This window comes from Pezoporus wallicus, unplaced genomic scaffold (genome assembly GCF_028554395.1).
Source record: "Pezoporus wallicus isolate ANWC-B61680 ecotype Strahan unplaced genomic scaffold, APGP_CSIRO_Pwel_v1 contig_8591, whole genome shotgun sequence".
Taxonomy (NCBI): Eukaryota; Metazoa; Chordata; class Aves; order Psittaciformes; family Psittacidae; genus Pezoporus; species Pezoporus wallicus.
The window spans coordinates 136,043-154,600 of NW_026636146.1; the positions used below are offsets into that span (position 1 = coordinate 136,043).

General features: G+C 59.5%; 1 protein-coding gene across 2 annotated transcripts in view; it reads right to left on the reverse strand.

Annotated features, from left to right (window-relative positions):
- NUDCD3 (NudC domain containing 3) overlaps window positions 1–18,558 on the reverse strand; it is a 43,042-nt gene that overhangs the window by 9,886 nt on the left and 14,598 nt on the right. The window contains exons 3-6 of one of the 2 annotated variants that reach the window (XM_057399127.1): window positions 17,060–17,192; window positions 13,103–13,246; window positions 7,530–7,718; window positions 7,203–7,345 (exon numbers count right to left, since the gene is read on the reverse strand). In XM_057399127.1, the coding sequence (XP_057255110.1) occupies window positions 7,235–7,345; window positions 7,530–7,718; window positions 13,103–13,246; window positions 17,060–17,192 (577 nt within the window). In that variant the 3' untranslated portion in view covers window positions 7,203–7,234. Of the gene's footprint in view, window positions 1–7,187; window positions 7,346–7,529; window positions 7,719–13,102; window positions 13,247–17,059; window positions 17,193–18,558 lie in introns of those variants that run through there. The other variant, XM_057399126.1, reaches the window with a different exon arrangement.

The following is an 18,558-nucleotide window of genomic DNA, read 5'->3' on the forward strand; positions in this document are numbered from 1 at the left end:
CCCCCCATGTACAGTGCACATGCCTGTACACGTTGCACATGTTGCTCGCACATGTGCACACACACACTTGTGCACTCTCCATGTGTGTGCACCCGTGAACAGTCATGTGCACACACACGTGCACACACATGTACACATCGCACATACATGTGCACACACACTGTGCACACGCACACACTGCTCACACCCATGTGCACCCCCCATTCCACTCACTCCTGGGCATGCACACACACCTCTGCACATAGCACACGCATGTACACACACACATGTATGCACATACACATGCATGTACACACACATGTACACACACGTGTATGCACATACACATGCATGTACACACACGTACACACACACGTACACACACGTGTACACACGTAGGCATTCACATGTACACACGTACACACACGCATGTACACACACACATGTACACACACATGGACAACACACACGTACACACACACAAGTACACACTCATACACACACAAGCACACACACATGTATACACACATGTAAACACACACAAGTACACACACATACACACATGTACACACACATGTACACAAAACAAGTACACACACACATGTACACACACATGTACAACACACACAAGCATGTACACACAGACATGTACACACACAAGTACACATACACACATACACACACATACACACACACGTACACACACACACACACACAAGTACACAAACACATGTACACACACATACACACATGTACACACCTACGCACGTACACACACGTACACACACACATACAAGTACACACGCACATGTACACACATACAAACACAAGTACACACAAGTACACACACATGTACACACACAAAGTACACGCACAAGTACATACACACGTACACACACACGTACACACATGTACACACACGTACACACACACGTACACACGTACACACACATGTACACACACATACACACACATGTACACACACACACATACACAAGTACACACATGTACACACACACGTACACACACACGTGTACACACACACAAGTATTAACACACACACAGAGCTCACACGCATGCACAACCCCTGTGGTGGCGTGGGGACCCTGTGGGGCAGCAGGAAGGAACGGGAAGGGCCAGAGCCAGCCCCATGGAGCACCCAGCAACCTCCCAGCACCACGGTACCAGGGGTGTGACGGGTACCAGGGGTGTGATGGGTGCCCCGGGTGTGATGGGTACCAGGGGTGTGACGGGTACCAGGGGTGTGATGGGTGCCCCGGGTGTGACGGGTACCAGGGGTGTGACGGGTGCCCTGGGTGTGATGGGTTCCAGGGGTGTGATGGGTGCCCCGGGTGTGATGGGTACCAGGGGTGTGATGGGTGCCCCGGGTGTGATGGGTACCAGGGGTGTGATGGGTACCACGGGGTGATGGGTGCCCCGGTTGTGACGGGTACCAGGGGTGTGATGGGTACCAGGGGTGTGATGGGTGCCCCAGGTGCGACGGGTACCAGGGGTGTGATGGGTGCCCTGGGTGTGATGGGTTCCAGGGGTGTGATGGGTGCCCCGGGTGTGATGGGTACCAGGGGTGTGATGGGTGCCCCGGGTGTGATGGGTACCACGGGGTGATGGGTGCCCCGGTTGTGACGGGTACCAGGGGTGTGATGGGTACCAGGGGTGTGATGGGTACCAGGGGTGTGATGGGTGCCCCAGGTGCGACGGGTACCAGGGGTGTGATGGGTGCCCTGGGTGTGATGGGTGCCAGGGGTGTGACGGGTACCAGGGGTGTGACGGGTGCCCCGGGTGTGATGGGTACCAGGGGTGTGACGGGTACCAGGGGTGTGATGGGTGCCCCAGGTGTGATGGGTACCAGGGGTGTGATGGGTGCCCCGTGTGTGACGGGTACCACAGGTGTGATGGGTGCCCCGGGTGTGATGGGCACCAGGGGTGTGATGGGTGCCCTGGGTGTGATGGGTACCACGGGTGTGATGGGTACCAGGGGTGTGATGGGTACCACGGGTGTGATGGGTGCCCCGGGTACCAGGGGTGTGATGGGTGCCCCGTGTGTGATGGGTACCAGGGGTGTGACGGGTACCAGGGGTGTGACGGGTGCCCTGGGTGTGACGGGTACCAGGGGTGTGACGGGTACCATGGGTGTGATGGATACCAGGGGTGTGATGGGTGCCCCAGATGTGACGGGTACCAGGGGTGTGATGGGTGCCACGGGTGTGATAGGTACCAGGGGTGTGATGGGTACCACGGGTGTGATGGGTGCCCCGGGTGTTATGGGTACTGGGGTGTGATGGGTGCCACAGGTGTGACGGGTGCCACAGGTGTGATGGGTACCAGGGGTGTGATGGGTGCCATGGATGTGACGGGTAACACAGGTGTGATGGGTACCAGGGGTGTGATGGGTGCCACAGGTGTGATGGGTACCAAGGGTGTGATGGGTGCCATGGATGTGACGGGTAACACAGGTGTGATGGGTACCAGGGGTGTGATGGGTGGATGTGACGGGTAACACAGGTGTGATGGGTACCAGGGGTGTGATGGGTGCCATGGATGTGACGGGTAACACAGGTGTGATGGGTACCAGGGGTGTGATGGGTGCCAGGGGTGTGATGGGTGCCAGGGGTGTGATGGGTTTCCCGGGTGTGATGGGTGCCGCAGGTGTGACGGGTACCAGGGATGTGATGGGTGCCAGGGGTGTGATGGGTGCCCCGGGCATGCCGCACATCCCCATGGGCACTCGGGGGAGTGCCCGGGGGCTCCTACCTCTGGCCGAGAGCTTTTTGGTGTTGATGATCTTGGCGGCGTACTCATGGCCGGTGCAGAGCTTGACACAGCGCCGGACCACCGAGAAGGCGCCCCTGGGGGAGGGGGGCAGGGATGGCCTCAGCCCCCCCCGACCCCCAAACCCGGCTCCCCCCCGTGACTCAGCACCCAGGAACGGGGCTGCACTGCCCGTGACTCAGCAGCAGGGGGTGAACCCGGCACCGGGGGGGGGCGGACGGGACGACCTTGACACCGAGGCCCCGTGGATGGGAGGTGCTGGAGGGGAATGGGGAGGGAGGGAGGGAGGGAGGGAGGGAGAGCGTGGCAGGGGCCGGGGCAGCACCACGGCGGGGAGGGGGCGCGGGAAGGATCCGGCACCGGCAGCCTGTTGCCATGGGGACAGCGGGTGGCCCGGATGGTGGCGATGGCCGTGGTGGGGATGGTGGTGATGATCGTGGTGATGGGGATGATGGGGATGGTGGCAGCAGTGGTGGTGATGGGGGTGATGGGGGTGATGAGGGTGGTGGAGATGCTGATGGGGACAATGGGGACGATGGAGACAATGATGATGAGGATGATGGAGATTATGATGATGAGGATGATGGAGATTATGATGATGAGGATGATGGAGTGATAGAAATTATGATGGGGGTGATGGTGGTGGTGGAGATGGTGATGGCAATGATGGTGATGATGTGGATGGTGATGATGAGGATGATGGGGATGAGAATTGTGGAAATGATGGGGTGATGATGATGGTGATGGTGGGAATGATGGGGATGATAGTGGTGAAGGTGATGATGGGGATGATGGGGACGGTGGGGATGATGGTGATGGTGGGATGATGGGGATGATAGTGGTGAAGGTGATGATGGGGATGATGGGGATGGTGGGGATGATGGTGATGGTTGAGATGATGGAGATGGTTGTGATGATGGAGATGGTTGTGATGATGGAGATGGTTGTGATGATGGAGGGGATGGGGATGACTGAGATGAGGATGGGGATGATGGAGATGATGAGGATGGGGATGATGGAGATGATGAGGATGGGGATGATGGAGATGATGAGGATGGGGATGATGGAGATGATGGGGATGATGGAGAGGATGGGCATGATGTAGATGATAGGGATGGGGATGACTGAGATGATGGGGATGATGGAGATGATGGGGATGATGGAGATGATAGGCATGATGGGGATGATGGGGATGATGGGAATGACAGGGATGATAGGGAAGGGGATGATACAGATGATGGGGAAGGGGATGATGGAGATGATGGGGAAGGGGATGATGGGGATGATGGGAATGACAGGGATGATAGGGAAGGGGATGATACAGATGATGGGGAAGGGGATGATGGAGATGATGGGGAAGGGGATGATGGAGATGATGGGGAAGGGGATGATGGAGATGATGGGAAAGGGGATGATGGAGATGATGGGAAAGGGGATGATGGAGATGTTGGGGATGATAGGGAAGTGGATGATGGAGATGATGCGGATGGGGATGATAGTGGTTATGGTGGTGATGATGGCAGTGAGCACAGGGCCTGGCTGCAGGCACACTGGGGCACAGCGAGGCAGCAGCTACCCCAGGGATGGGGACATTGTGCCTATGCCCAGCAGCAGCACCTGCTCACCCACAGCCATTCCTGGTGCCACCAGTGCCTGTGCTCCCTCAGCACCACTGTACCTGCTGTCCCCTGCCCATCCCCTGCCTGTCCCTAAGGCAGCAGTGCCCCCTCTACGCCTGCACTCCGCAGTCCCATGCCAAGGTCCCATGGGGACACTTGGACCCTGTCCACCCCCTGTGCCCCAGGACTCCCCCCATGGCCATGGGATGAGAGGGACCCGTCACACCACATCCCCTCCCCACAGGGCCCCGGGGGGGGTGTTCCAGCTCCCCCCCCGCCCCCCCCCCCGTGCCTCAGTTTCCCACTGGCCCATGTCCCCCCACAGCCCCGGCTGGGGGGCGATGCACGCAGCAGCTGGTGGGTGACACAGAGGGATGGGGGGATGGGGACCACGTTGCCATGGCAACCAGGACGGGCTGGATTTTGGGGAGAACAAGGGAATGGCCCCCGATGGCACCAACACCCCCGCCTCCAAAGGGACCCCTGGTAACCCCAGCAGAGCATCCCTCTGCCACCCCAATGGAATCTGCTCCCCCCTCCCCGTTTTATGCCCCCCCCGCACACAGGTCGGGGGCTGATCTGCCTCTTCCCCCGCCACCCCCCCCGTGGCCCTGGGGGCAAATGAGTCCCCCGCAAACAAACCAAGCTCCTCCAACACCTGCACCGGGGGGGGGGGGGGGGGGGGGGGGATATGATGATATGGAAAGACCGGGGGTTGCAGAGAGGAACTGGGGGTCCTTAGGTGGGTCCATTGGGGCTGGCATCTCGTGAGGACTGGCGGGGGGGGGGCAGATTTGGGGAGTTATGTAAGGCCCAAAGGGGTCCAAGGGGGGTGGGGAGTCTGCTGTAAGGACCACGGGGAGGGGGGGCTATAGGTGAGGGGATGGGTGGGGAGCTCCGGAGCTCTGTAGGGGTGGGGGGCTCGGGGGGTCTAAAGGGAGCAGTAGCCAAGAGGACTCAAGGACGGTCAGGAGGATGAGGGATGTCTGTAGGGACCGGGAGGGGGGGCATCAGGATTCGGATGGAGGGGTCTCTATCAGGATTAAAGAGGTCTATAGGGTCTGTAAGCGCTGGGGGGCATCGGTGAGGGCTGGGGGGGGTGTCTGCGTGTCCATAAGGACCAGGGGATCCAGAGAGATGGGGGGGCTGCGAGGATGGGGGGATCTATAGGAGCAAGGGGGAGCTGTAATGACTGGAGGGGACTGCAGGAGCCGGGGCGGGTTCAGGTCTGCTGGGGGGGGTGTCTGTGAGAACCGGGGGGGGGGGGGGTGTCAGAAGAAGTGGGGTGGGGGGGATCGGGTCAAGGGCGGCTATAACGACGGGGGGGGGGGGGAAATGTGAGGATGGGAGTCCCCGGGGTGGGGGTCCTGACACTGGCACCCACCCCCTACCCAGACATCCCCCCCCCTCCCCAGGGATCGCAGGGATCGAAGACCCCAAATCCACACTGACACCCCCAAACCCCCAATATCCAGACACCCCCCCCCCCCCGGGGACCCCACCTCCACCATCCTCCCCACAGCCCCCCAATCACCGCACCCTCCCAATGTAACCCCAAACAACCCCTCCGGGCGCCAATCCCCACCCCCCAATTGGGGAAGGGGCTGGGGAGGGGGGTGGGCAAAAATCCCCCCCTCCCCCCCCCAAAGGGCACCCTGAAGCCCCTCAGTGCCAGAGCCCTGCTGCGGGGGGGGACAGCTCTGTTTTGAGGACACACACACACAAGAGGCCACGGCAGCTGCAGGGCCTGGCTGGGGGGAGGCCACACACACACCGCGGTGTCCATTCCCCCCCCCCCGGCCGTAGGCGCCCATCACCGTGGCCGATGCGGGGCGCGGGCAGCGGGAGCCCCCCCCGGGCGCGGGTGGGCGGCTGGCGGCTGGCGCTGCCGTTGCCATGGGGACCGTGGGCGGCCGGGGGGGGCCAGGGGGGCTGCGCCGAGCCTGGTTCTATTTGTGCATTGCCACAGCGCGGGGGAGCCGGGGCGGGGGGGGGCAGGGACAGGGATGGGAGGGGGGGAGCAGAGGGGCGAGACCCCGAGGTTGGCACCCCCAACGTCACCAAGCACCCGGCGCCCACCCCGACAAACCCAACCAACCGCCCCCCCCGTTATCCCAGATCCACCCCCAAGGACCCCAAAATCCAGCCCTGCACTGAGACTCCCACCTGTAGAGCAGGACCCCCCCGGTGTGTCCCTGTGCTGGGGGGAGCCATGTTCCCCCTCGTGTGGTGGCACCGAATCACTTGCAGGCCCCACGCTCAAGAAACGTGTTTATTGCAAACCAAGGGGGGGCCGGGCGGGTGTAAGGGGGGGGCAGGGACCCCCTCGCCACAGGGTGGGGGGCAGTGGGAAGCTGCAAGCACAGGCTGGGGCTGGGCTCCCATCCCAGACCCCACAGCTCTGTTGGTATGGAAGGGCTGGTGGCCACTGGGGCCTAGAAGCCTCCTGCCAGGGATGCCCCCCATGGTGTAGGTGCTCCCCACTGACCTCCAGCCCCATCCCGGCAATGGGGTGAACCCAGGAGAACACACACCCCCCCCCCCCCCGGTGCTGGCTGGGGCAAAGCTGCCCAATGGCAGGGCAGGGAGGGTTCCGCCATCCTGAATCCCCAACAGAAGCATCCTCATCCCTCAGGAATAACGATTGTGTCACCCAATGAGCTCGGTCTATTCCACAACACAGGAGAGCGCGCGGCAGCAGAGGTGAGGGGAGAAGGGTCCCAGTGCCGGTGGCCGCGGTGATGGGACGTGGATTCGGTTCACACTGCGGCGCCGGGGCCGGTACCAGGGTGATGGGGCTCCCCCGGGGGCTCCTCCTCCTCTCCCCGCTTCCTTTGGTGCCGCTGTCAAAACTGCACAGCGCCGGGGGAGATGTTGAACATGGAGGGGTCGAACTTCTGGCCGCGGAAGGGGGAGCCCTCCGTGTCCCAGCCCTTCTTCAGCATCTCATGCACCTTCTGCACATAGAACATAGGCTCCTGTCAGGCCAGGGCTGATGCACCCCACCCAGCCACACTGTGGGGTCAGCAGCAGCACCCCTTGCCCTGGGTGAGGGACGCAGCCACCCCGAGCAGCAAGGTGAGGCTTGGGGGTGTGCCCATCACCAGTGCCCCACGGTGGTGGGGGGCAGGCAGCACCTACCAGCTCATGGCTCTGGGGTTTGCCCTGCAGCTTCTGGTGGTAGTCGAAGGTGAGGCGGTCCAGCACGGCGTGCTCCTCCTCGTCCACTGTGGCCATGGAGCGCTCCTTGTTGATCTTGTCAATGTCGATCTGCTCCTCGCCCTCCAGGATGGCATTCCACCAGTACTCATCCCCCTTGTTCAGGTTGATCTGGGGGTGAAATGTGGGTCAGAGAGCAGGAGAGGAGCCCCTGGGATGTGGTACCCCCACTATGAGCTCAGCTATGCCCAGGCATCACTCCAAGCCAGAACCACCCCCGTGTGCTGGGCTGCACCCCCAGAGCAAGCAGCAGCTCAGGGAGGGGATCCTGCCCCTCTACTGTGCTCTGGAGAGACCCCCCCCACTGCAGCCCTGATCCAGCTCTGGGGCAGCAGCACAAGAGGGACATGGAGCTGTTGGAGGGAGGCCAGAGGAGGCCACAGAGCTGCTGCGAGGGCTGGAGCAGCTCTGCTCTGGAGCCAGGCTGAGAGAGCTGGGCTGGGGCAGCCTGGAGAAGAGAAGGCTCCTGAAGGGGAGACCTGAGAGCAGCTCCAGTGCCTGAAGGGGCTGCAGGAAAGCTGGAGAGGGGCTTTGGACAAGGGCCTGTAGGGACAGGCCAAGGGGAATGGCTTGAACCTGCCCGAGGGGAGACTGAGATGAGCTCTTAGGCAGAAGCTCTTCCCTGTGAGGGTGCTGAGGCGCTGGCACAGGGTGCCCAGAGAAGCTGTGGCTGCCCCATCCCTGGCAGTGCTCAAGGCCAGGTTGGACACAGGGGCTTGGAGCAAGCTGCTCCAGTGGAAGGGGTCCCTGCCCGTGGCAGGGCTTGGAGCTGGAGGAGCTTTAAGGTCCCTTCCAGAGCAAACCAGGCTGGGATATGATGTGATGAAGCGGCCCTGCCCGGCAGAGTGTGCGGCTCCCACCACTGCAGTGCCATCATTCCACATTCCCCTGGCCCAGGAGCCCTCATGTGGGTGACAATGAAGGTGAAGATGCCACCACTGGGGCATTCCAAACCATGACCCCCAAATGCCTTGATCTGATTTTGCCAGGAGAGGTGGGCTCCTTCCTCCCGTGTTATTCCAGCACTAATCCCAGCAGCAAGGAAGGTTTATGGCGTTCGTCAGCCTCTGCAAAGCCATCAATAAAGACGGACAATGCAATCTACCCAAACCTCCCTGGAAGCTCCACAGCTCTGGAGGGGAAACGGGGGCAGCCCTTAAAGGTGCGGAGCTGGTGTCTGCAGCGTGAAGAGAAAAACCAGTTAACACTGGAGGGGGTGGCTGGGCCTTATCTTGGGGGAGCAGATGTAAAACATCCCAGCTCGGGAAGGCATTCACTTTCCCAGTCACACAATGTGTTTGCTCTCCTCTGAACTGCACAGCTCCCCTTCGGAGGGGAGGAAAAGCCACTGCGGGTTTGCCTGGGGGCTTCCCAGACTGGGGCAGGCAGGTGGAGGAACGCCGAATTCCCCATGGAATGCCATCTCCTGGGAAGCAGGACAAGCCATGGGGCAGCAGTAGCCCCACACCAGCGTCAGGAGCACACTCTGCTCCTGCAGAGGAGCACTCCTCTGCCCACTGCTGCTCCTCAGGCTTTCAAGCAAGAGGGATGAGATGAAACCAATAGGATGGGATGTCCCCACAGAGCTGAGCTCTCAAGGCATTGCTGCTGTCCCCACCAGAGCCAACCTGGCAGCAGAGGGATGAACGGATGCCAGAAGACTCCATGGCTTGTCAGCCATCACCCCACCTCCAACCCAGAGCATCAGGGGAAGGAAACCCCATCCCAAATCCTGACCCCACTGAATTCCCTTCCATCCCTGGTGCCCTGCCACTGTCTCCACCACCAGCAGGCCCCAGGGAACCCACGGAAGCATGGACCAGGTAGATCCCCTCATCCACCGTCCCTCAGGGGATCCTTTCCTCCCCCTGTCCCACACGTAGCCCTCACTTTATGGACTACATGCCACTTCCCACCCTGACGGGAAGATGGAACTATTCATTCCCTTAGCAGTACTTCTGTGGTGCTCCTCCTGCATGTGGAGAATTTGCTCATCCCCCTTTATTCCACGTGGAGAGATGGAAAAGTGGGACTTGCTCCCAGGTGGGATCTCCATTTTCTGATGTGAGGCTCTGAAATGCCAGCAGGCCAGGGCAAAGTTCTCCCTCTACCACCCTGAGTTTGGGGCTTTGTGGCTGGAAGCAGTGCTGGAGCACTTGCCATGGACAGATCCAGCCTCCAGCATGGAAGCACAGGCTCAGATTGGTTTCTCCAAGATGTCCCTGCCAACGGCCTCTGTTGATCCAGCCCATTACTTGGTTGGGTGCCTGCAAGAGGTTGTAGTGATGGAGATACAGGCCGGAGCCTCGCCAAGAAGGTTGAGGTAAGGAAAGCCAAGAGCCTATGGCAGAGCCCCGGTCTCAGCCCAGGCAGGGGGATGTCCTGCAAATCCCACCCATGGCGAAAAGCTCTGGCACGCTCCTGACAGGCTCCAGGAGGGAGCAGAGGGGAGGGAACAAGGACAAATCTCAACCTCATTATGTTCCTTACTTTGATTTGCCTATGCTTGAAGCTGAACCTATGAGTTTCCCAGACAGGACCTCTGGGGTCCTAGAAATGCCCATGGCCATGAACCAGAGGAAGGATCAGGTCCCTGCGGCGTGCCCGGGCTCTCGGTCACACTGCAGCTCTGCTTTCCCAGCTGGCAGGTCCCAAAGGGCCTCCTGGGCTGCAGGGAGGCCTTTACCCCATAGCCCAGGGGGCTGCAATGAGTACAGATGAGCTCAAAGCCCACATGAGACTTTAAGGGATCCTCCAGTGGCACAAAGAGGGTGACAGATGTCACCGGTACGCACACAGGGTCATGTCACAGCTCCACACCCTGCCAGGAAGCTCATGGCCCTTTGGTGCCAGTGCTGGCCTTTGTCACAACATGAGGTTTCCTCTTGGATACTAAATACCTTGTCAGAGCTCCAGAGATGCTGTCAAGGGAAATAAGTCTTAGAGAAACAACCTCTCACCACCTGCTTTCCTTTGGGAACAACAGCAAAGTCAGTGGGAGATGTTTGGGGAAGTGACGTTCCCTGCAGGATGCGGAGCGCAGGACAGAGGGAGAACACCACGGGCTGTTATTACCTCGGCTTTGCAGCTCACGAGATGACAAGCCCACGACTGTGATCGCTGTTCAAGGCAGGACTTGGTGACAAAAGTCCAAGTGTGGATAACCAGTGCTGGGGAGGAGGAGCAAGAGAGGGAACAGGGGGAAAGAATCCTCAGCCACAAAAATAATCCCCAAGCAAGCGCGTTGTGCACAACACCCAGCCGGGACTTCTAAAAACAGCTTGTGTGGAGTTATTTTAACCTCACTTTTGACAAGCGAGCGGGTGTGCCACAGAAGGGAGAGCACAGGGACTACACCCGGGACCAGGGCTTTGGCACGGGCCTGGGATGGGATCCTGAGCAGGAGGATGTGTGGACAGAAGAGCCTGGAGCGCACAGGCATCCCGGTGATCACTGACACGCCTGCAAGAGTGCGCAGGACCCAACAGCCACTCTGCACAGAACTGGAACCTTCCCAGATGGACAAGAGCAAGCAGGAGAGATCTCACCTCCTCGGCACATGGATCAAGCTGCGCCCGCAGGGATTGCCTCAACTCGCATCACAGACCACAGGAACATGAGCACATAGGGGCTTTCCTCTGGACACAGCCATTGAGGTGGCCCAAGCAGTGTCCAAGGTGGCCAGGATGTCCTCGGATGACTCCGTGCTGGCACTTGGGGAACTCAGTTTCAGCTGTTAATCCCCCCTGCCCCAGGTCCCCGGGGAGGGAAGCCCGGTACCACCTCAGAGCATCCTGCAGGACCAAGCCACTCCTGACCCCACACACGGAGACACACAATGTATGGACACACAAATTCAGGAACAGGAAGGGCCCGTGAGCCCTGTGAGCCTCCAAGTGACCACACGGGTCCTGTCCAGGCCCACAGGCACTGAACGGAGCAGTTCATTAACACATGGCTGGGTGTCTCCTGATGAATGGATAGGGAGGAATCACAAACCACTTTTGGCTACTCAGCGCATGGGAAAAGGAGATGCTCTTGGACGAGAATTACTCACTCTGCTCCAGTTACCTACAATTCTTCAAGCGAAACTCCATCCCACCATCAATATGTTGGCAGCCAGCTGGAGCCTCACAACCCTGTGCTCGCGCTAACAGGAGGCGGGACCCAGCTCAGGGCTTGGAGGTGATGGGACTGCTCCCCACACTGCCCCAAGTCTCGTTCCATCTGCCTGCCACTTCCATCCTGCTCCCATCCTGCTCCTCTGGCACCGGCTATTCAATAAACATCACGTCCCTTACTGATCCTCAGAACACGCACCAGGGATTCTCAGCAGTCACCTGCTGGGCCACCTTCTCTTGACCAAGTTTACTCCTTCCCAGGATTGTTTCTCTTCCCAGATCAGCTAATTTTCAAGAAGCTTAAGAACACTTTAAGACACAGGTTAATGATGCCACTGCCTCCTTTTTCACATGGCCTAATGGAGCTGGAGAAGCTCCTCTCTCTTGGTAGCAGTCTGTCATCCCCCGCTACATCCACACGGACATGTAACGGCCCCAAAACTCAAACAGGAATTTGGCAACTGTTTGACACTTGAGATCCCAGGCTGACGGGCAGCAACACAACCCCCAGGCCAGCTTCAGCCAGAAACACAACTCACAACCTCAGCCTGTTGAGCACACCAGAAACGAGTGTGTTACCCACCAGTAACACACTACTGGGCAGCCACAGCCCCCAAACCACCTTGAGAGGGAAGATCTGTGGTGCAGGGGCACATGTACACCACAAGCCGTGGTGCTTGCTGAAGGCAGAGAAGGAGCCAGAGCAACTGCTTCAAACAGGGGAAGTTCAGGTTAGATAAGGCAGAAGCTCTCCCCTGTGAGGGTGCTGAGGCGCTGGCACAGGGTGGCCAAAGAAGTGGTAAATGCCCCATCCCTGTCAGTGTTCAAGGCCAGGATGGACAGAGCCTTTGGCAACATGGTCTAGTGTGAGGCATCCCTGCCCTTGGTAGGCGGTTGGAGCTGGATGAGTTTTAAGGTCCCTTCCAACCCAAGCAATTCCGTGATTCTATGAACAGGCATCTGCAGGATACTGGAGCAGGACCAGGGCCAGGAGAACCAGAGGACAAAGCCACTGAGGACAGGCAGGCAGCACCAGTGCCACGGTGCAGTGCCATGGCCTCTCTCTGCCAGCAGACCTCATGTGCTGGGATGAGGGGACAGTGACCACCTCTAGATAACTGATGTGCTCCCACCACTGCAGGCTGCAGCTTGGGAACCCTCCTCACCCAACCCAAAGGCTGTGCTGCTCTGCCAGCTTGCTCAGAGGGGCAGCTCAGGAGCCAGAGACAAGGCACAGCACACAAAGGGCAGAGTGAGCTGGATGTTGGAGAGGGAAAGCCAGACCATGTCCAGACCTGGCTCAAACTTCCGGCTGCTTCAGTTTTCCAGCCAAGCCCAGCAGAGCTGCAGGCCTTACCAAAGAGAGCCCCTTACCAAAACACACTTCCCTGGCTCCAGGCTCCAGAGGGAACTCTCCGTGTTGATCTTGTGGGTGAGTTTCCCTTCCATGAGGACGTGCGGGCTGCTCCCCTCCAGCACTGCCACACGAATTGTGCTGCTGCTAATATCCACAGACACCTGGAGACACAGAGAGAGAGGAAATAAGCAGGGAGGCTCCTGTTTGCCCTCTTGCTGTGCTACGTGGGGTGCAGGGTCAAGTGCACTCGGTGGGGATGAGAGAGAGAGAGAAGAGCTTTCAGCCTCATGTGTAGCAGGAGCCTGGGAATCCTGCTGTCATTTCTCAGCGTGCAGCAAGAGCTCGGAGGAGAAAGGAAACCTCTCTGGGATCAGAGACTGCAGGGCCCAGCGGATGGAGCCCCAGAAGGATACCAGGCAGCTGGTTCTGCCACCATGGCTGCCCCGTGCCTCAGTTTCCCCACAGAGAAACCCAGCAATGGCTACAAGTCTCCTCCACACAGTGCTCACAGGCTGGATGCCCACTTGCTGTGAGCCAGCTCTGCAGGAGCACCGTGGGTGCCCAGCATCACTGTGACAAGCTGGCCACGGCTGGGTGTCTTCCTGGGGGCTGAGCGCTTCCCTGCCCAGCAGGAGCCACCCAGGGATCTCTACATGAGCAAGAGCAGCAGCAGTTTGTCCCTTCTGCTGCACCGCACCACAAGCTGCCGGAGGCAGGGCGGGCTCAGCCCAGGCCTCCCAGCGGGGTGCAAGGAGGGGATGCTGCAGCCCAGCTCCCTTCTCCCTGCTGCGGGGATGAGGGGAAGAGGCAGCTCCGTCCCCAGGAACAGGGCCAGCTCCTGCCCGCAGCAGCCATATGGGGAACCCTGCTCCGACCTGCCGCGGAGGTGACATGCCTCTCCCCTGGGGAGACAGAGGCAGGCTGCAGCTTTGCTGCGCCGCACGCAGAACCTCCCTCTCCAGAGAGACCATCTGCTCCCTGCTTTCCCTTTTGGTCCTGAGCTGCTGCCAGCAGAGCCCGAGCCAGGCCTGGGGACTGAGGGAGGACCTGGCCGGGAAGGGGCAGGTTGGTGGCCCCCAGCGCTGCCCCGTCTCTGGCCCAAAAGGAGGAGACTGCGGTGAGATTTGCCTGCATTCTCTCCCAGAGTTCCCCCAGATCTTCCTCCTGCTCTGCAGATCTCATTTGAAATGTTATTACATTATCCATTACCTAGGAGATTTCCAGCAGCTCACTAGCTCCACGCAGGCAAGAGACAGGCAAAGCCGCTCCAGCCGGGTCGGGCACCATGGCTGCATCTGATTGATGCCCCCTAGATAAAGCCCCCAGACCCACTCCGTGTGACAGGGACTTGCCAGAGCTGCAGCACAGGCCTGGATACGCAGCCCAGTGTGACACCGAGCTCCCTGCAGCCAGCTGGGAGCAGGACTACGGTGCCACAAGATCAGGGAAGGGACATGAGCTCCCTTGGGATCTCCCTGGCACATGGCTGCAGACAGCATCTGGATGGGAACCATCTCCAGAGAGGCTGCAGCACAGAGCAGCTTTCTCCAGCCCAGAAGCAAGGTGTGGGGATGGGGCTCTGCTCCCTGCCACCACTGACTGCCCTGGACCCCGGTCCCTGGTCAGGGATGCTGACCCCAGGCTCTCAGCACAGCCTTAACTGAGGGCAGGAGGCAAGGGTAACACTGGCTTCTACCTGCAGGCAGCACAAAGCCCCCCTTGGCACCCCAGGCCTCCAGGAGCAGTGATGGGAGCACAACGTGCATCACCAGAGAGCCGTGACCCACCTTGGGTGGAGAGACGTGTCCAAGAGGACTTGTGCACACACAGTGGTGCCCACTGAGTGCAGGCTTTGGTGCACGTGGCAGCTTCTCAGATACCTTGGTGGGGTTTCACCCCACCTCTGCCCAGCATCCCCACTCCATGGAAGGATGGCTGGGCTCTTTGAGGGGCTGCCCTTCCTCCCCAACTCCCCTCACCTGACCTGCCCCATCCTGCCCTGTACAGCCCCAAAACCGGGGTTTGCCAGGCACAAACAAGCAGCACCAGACCCTGGGCAGTCGCTGCAGGGAAGCCAAGGGCAATCCCACTGGGAACATGCTGTGCTGGCAGTGCAGCCACAAGCAGTGGCACCCCGTGAGCTCCCCATAAGCACTTCTGCCCCACAAAATGCCACTCATGAGGGGACCCGGGTCTTGGCTCTGCCCTGGTTTTGCACCACGGCGGTTTCTGCGCACGCTAAAACACCCACATCACCCGGGAATCCAAAGGAGCAAAGCCCGAGCTCTGAAGGTGTCCAGCCGGGCTCCTGCGGCCAGGCACACACAGTGCTCACTGACATCATCTTGGCTTAAGTGCTCAGGGAGTGCTCAGCCCCGCGGGCCCCTGTTGTTCCTGTAAGTAGATCAGCGAGGTGGGGAGCACAGGGGAAGATGCTCCCACCCACCCCATCACCCGTTCCTGCTCCACGGGCACTTTTTTGGAGCTCCATACAAGGAAACCTTAAGCTCTCCCGAGTGTAAATGTGCCATAGCAACAGCCTGAATCCAAAAAAGTGTCAGAGGGAAGATTCTGAGCAGCGTTAGAGCCGGGCGCGCTCTGAGCCCGCGACCAAACCGGGGAGAGTTTTAATCTCGCCTTGGCAGGCAGAAGCCAAAAACCTGATCATCTTTACAGAAGATGAAGGTGTGCTGCTGAATGCAGGCGAATGATTCCTTCCTGCAGGAACCCACGTCCATTCAGCTTCGAAATGGCTCTGACCCACCTGCTCTGGCCCATGACCCATCTGCTTCCAGCCCCCTGCGACTGGGGGAGACTTCAGAGAATCAAGTCTCGAGTCAAGGGAAGGTCAGCAAAACACATCCTGGCCCTGCTCCTCCTGCTCCGGCGAGGCCCCTATGCCTCTGAGTGGCAAAGGACAGGGCAGGCAAAGCCTCATGGGCTTCTGTTTTGGCAAGGACACAACTTCCCCAGTACAAAGAGCACGTCCCTGGGCAGTGAGAAGCATCATGGTGGCAATAGGATGCAGAGGGATGGAACATCCGCCTGGATACCCCTGAATCCTTCCAAGAAACAGTCTGGGTTTGTTTTGGAGACCCACTGGGAGCAATGCACCTCCCAGTCCCCTGCTGTCCCCATGGCAGCCGTTTGCTCCCTCACCCCTCCGGTCCGGGTTGCTGCTGCCAATTACACTCTTTTGGCATGATCCGGAGCTGTGTAGGTTGGAGCTGGTGAACAAACCCAAGCGTACTCATTTCAGCTGCCCTGGAAGCTGAACAGGACAGGAGGTGGGGAAGCAAGGACTTCCCAAATGGAAAAATACAGAATCAGCCATGGGGAGGGCAGCACTTGGGAAAGACAGGATAGTTCAAACATCTGAGTCCAACTAAAGCCAGACACGGGCACCATGGGCACCATGAGTCCCTCGCCGGGAGGGGACAGAAGCGGGGAAGAAAAGCTGATGTGACAGAGAAGGAAAGTCCCTGTCTGAGCCAAGGAGGAGGGTGAGAACCCCCTGGCCATACAGGCTGCCAGGGAGAGGGGCCCCAGCTCCTTCCACCCGGAGCAGTTCAAGTCTCCCACAGGCTGAGCCCGAGTACCAGAGGAGCTCTTCCAGCAGCTCCCACTTGCAAACAAGAGGCAGGAGACACGCCAGGCCAGAGGGAGCACTGGGGAAGGAGCATCCATCCCCAGCCAGGCTCAGAAACCCGCGTGCACCTTTGCAGTCAGTGGAAGCAGAGAAAGAAAGTGCCACGTGGTGCCAGGGAACCCGCCAGGGCTGGGGCAATGGGACGCTGCAGTCCCAACAGCAACACAGGCAGGCTGGGTCCATACACATAGCACCACAGAAAAAGGCACAGCCACATCGTCCTCCTTGCGTATGAAGGAGCCTCCTGCTCCAAGCGCAGCTTGCTGGGCAAGCTGGGCACCTGAGGGAAAGGGAAATGCTGGAAGACACACCATTAACACTTTACCTGTCTGCCTTTCACAATGTGCTTGGGCACAGGCACTTTAATCTCCAGGTCACTGTAGTCTTGGGACCAGGAGTAGTTCTCTCGCACAGCTCCGTTGTAGCTGTCGGGGTTTGTCTGGAACTGTTCCTGTTTCCTGGAGGGGGAGAAACGGGTGACATGGTAAGTGTCGGAGGGAGCAGAGCCTGGGAAGAGCAGCAAACCGGAAAGTAGGATACATGAAGCAGAAAGGGAGGACCCTGTGAGCTCCCTGCGAGCTGGGTTTACCATAAGAAACCAGAGCCGGTTGTCCTCCTCCTGATCTTAGTGTGTTTGGGAAAATCCCAGCTGGAGGGAGACGGGCACAGAGGTAATGGAGCTGAGCTCCACGAACCCTGGGATGTGACAACCCATCTTGAGCAACACTTGGTGCAAACTGCCACATCTAGCTGAGGAAACCTGAGGAGGATGAGGAGGTGGTTGTGGGGATAGGATGGGGCTTATCAGATCAATAAGCGATAATCAATACAGTGTTTGCAGACAAGACGTGAGATCTCCATCACCCCACGTCCCTTCGAAAAGGCAGGCTGAGGATCTATTCCACCGAAATCTCCCGGAGAAGGCTTTCAAATCAAACCAAACCCTTCCTAAAGATAGCTGCGGTGCTCACAAAAGGCAGAGTTATTTTAAAGTGTTTTGCTATGTACCTAAGCCTCCAATCTGGAGCTCTACAAACACGGGGCTGCAGAGCGTTACATAAAGGGGAGACGGGGACGGGTGGCCCCGGGGACCGCATCGCCCCACTGGCACCCCCCGCTGAGGGGCCCTCGCCGCACGGGCGGGGGTGGCCGCGCTGCAGCACCCTCTGCATTACGCACGATCCATGGATTTTAATTAAATGAGAGCCAAGGCGGTCGAGGGGGCTGCGGAGGGGCTGCGGAAACAGCCCTCCCCTTTCCTGTTGTTCTGATGTATTCGCAGCGGGCACCGAGGGTTTTACCGGCTCCGTTACAACCCCCCGTGCCCCGCAGCGGGCGTTGAGCCAGTTCCCATCACAGGCAACGCTGGGGTCTGGAAGCACCCGCGGGCTCCCGGCCTCCAGGGGGGGATTTGGGAGCAGGGGAAGAGCATCTTTTTTTCAGGCATCTTGGCCTTGCCTGGCGGTCGCCCATTGGGTGCCCATCGCCATGGAAACGGGGTTGGCATGGCAGCGCCGAACCGGTGCTGGCGTGCGGTGGCTCCAGCTGCCGGCTTCCAACCGCCCCCGGATGGTGGGAGTCGAACCGGCTGGAGGGCGAGAGCGGGAATGGTGCTGGAGAGCGGGAACGGCACCGGAGAGCAGGAACGGCACCGGAGAGTGGGAACGGCGCCAGGGATGGGGAACGGCGCCGGAGAGCGGGAACAGCACCAGAGAGCGGGATCTGCAGGGTTCTGAAAGGGGAAAATGAGCTGCAGCCCAGACTCAAAGAGTGGTTTGGGCCAGAAGGGACCTTAAAACTCACCCAGCTCCAACCCCTGCCACG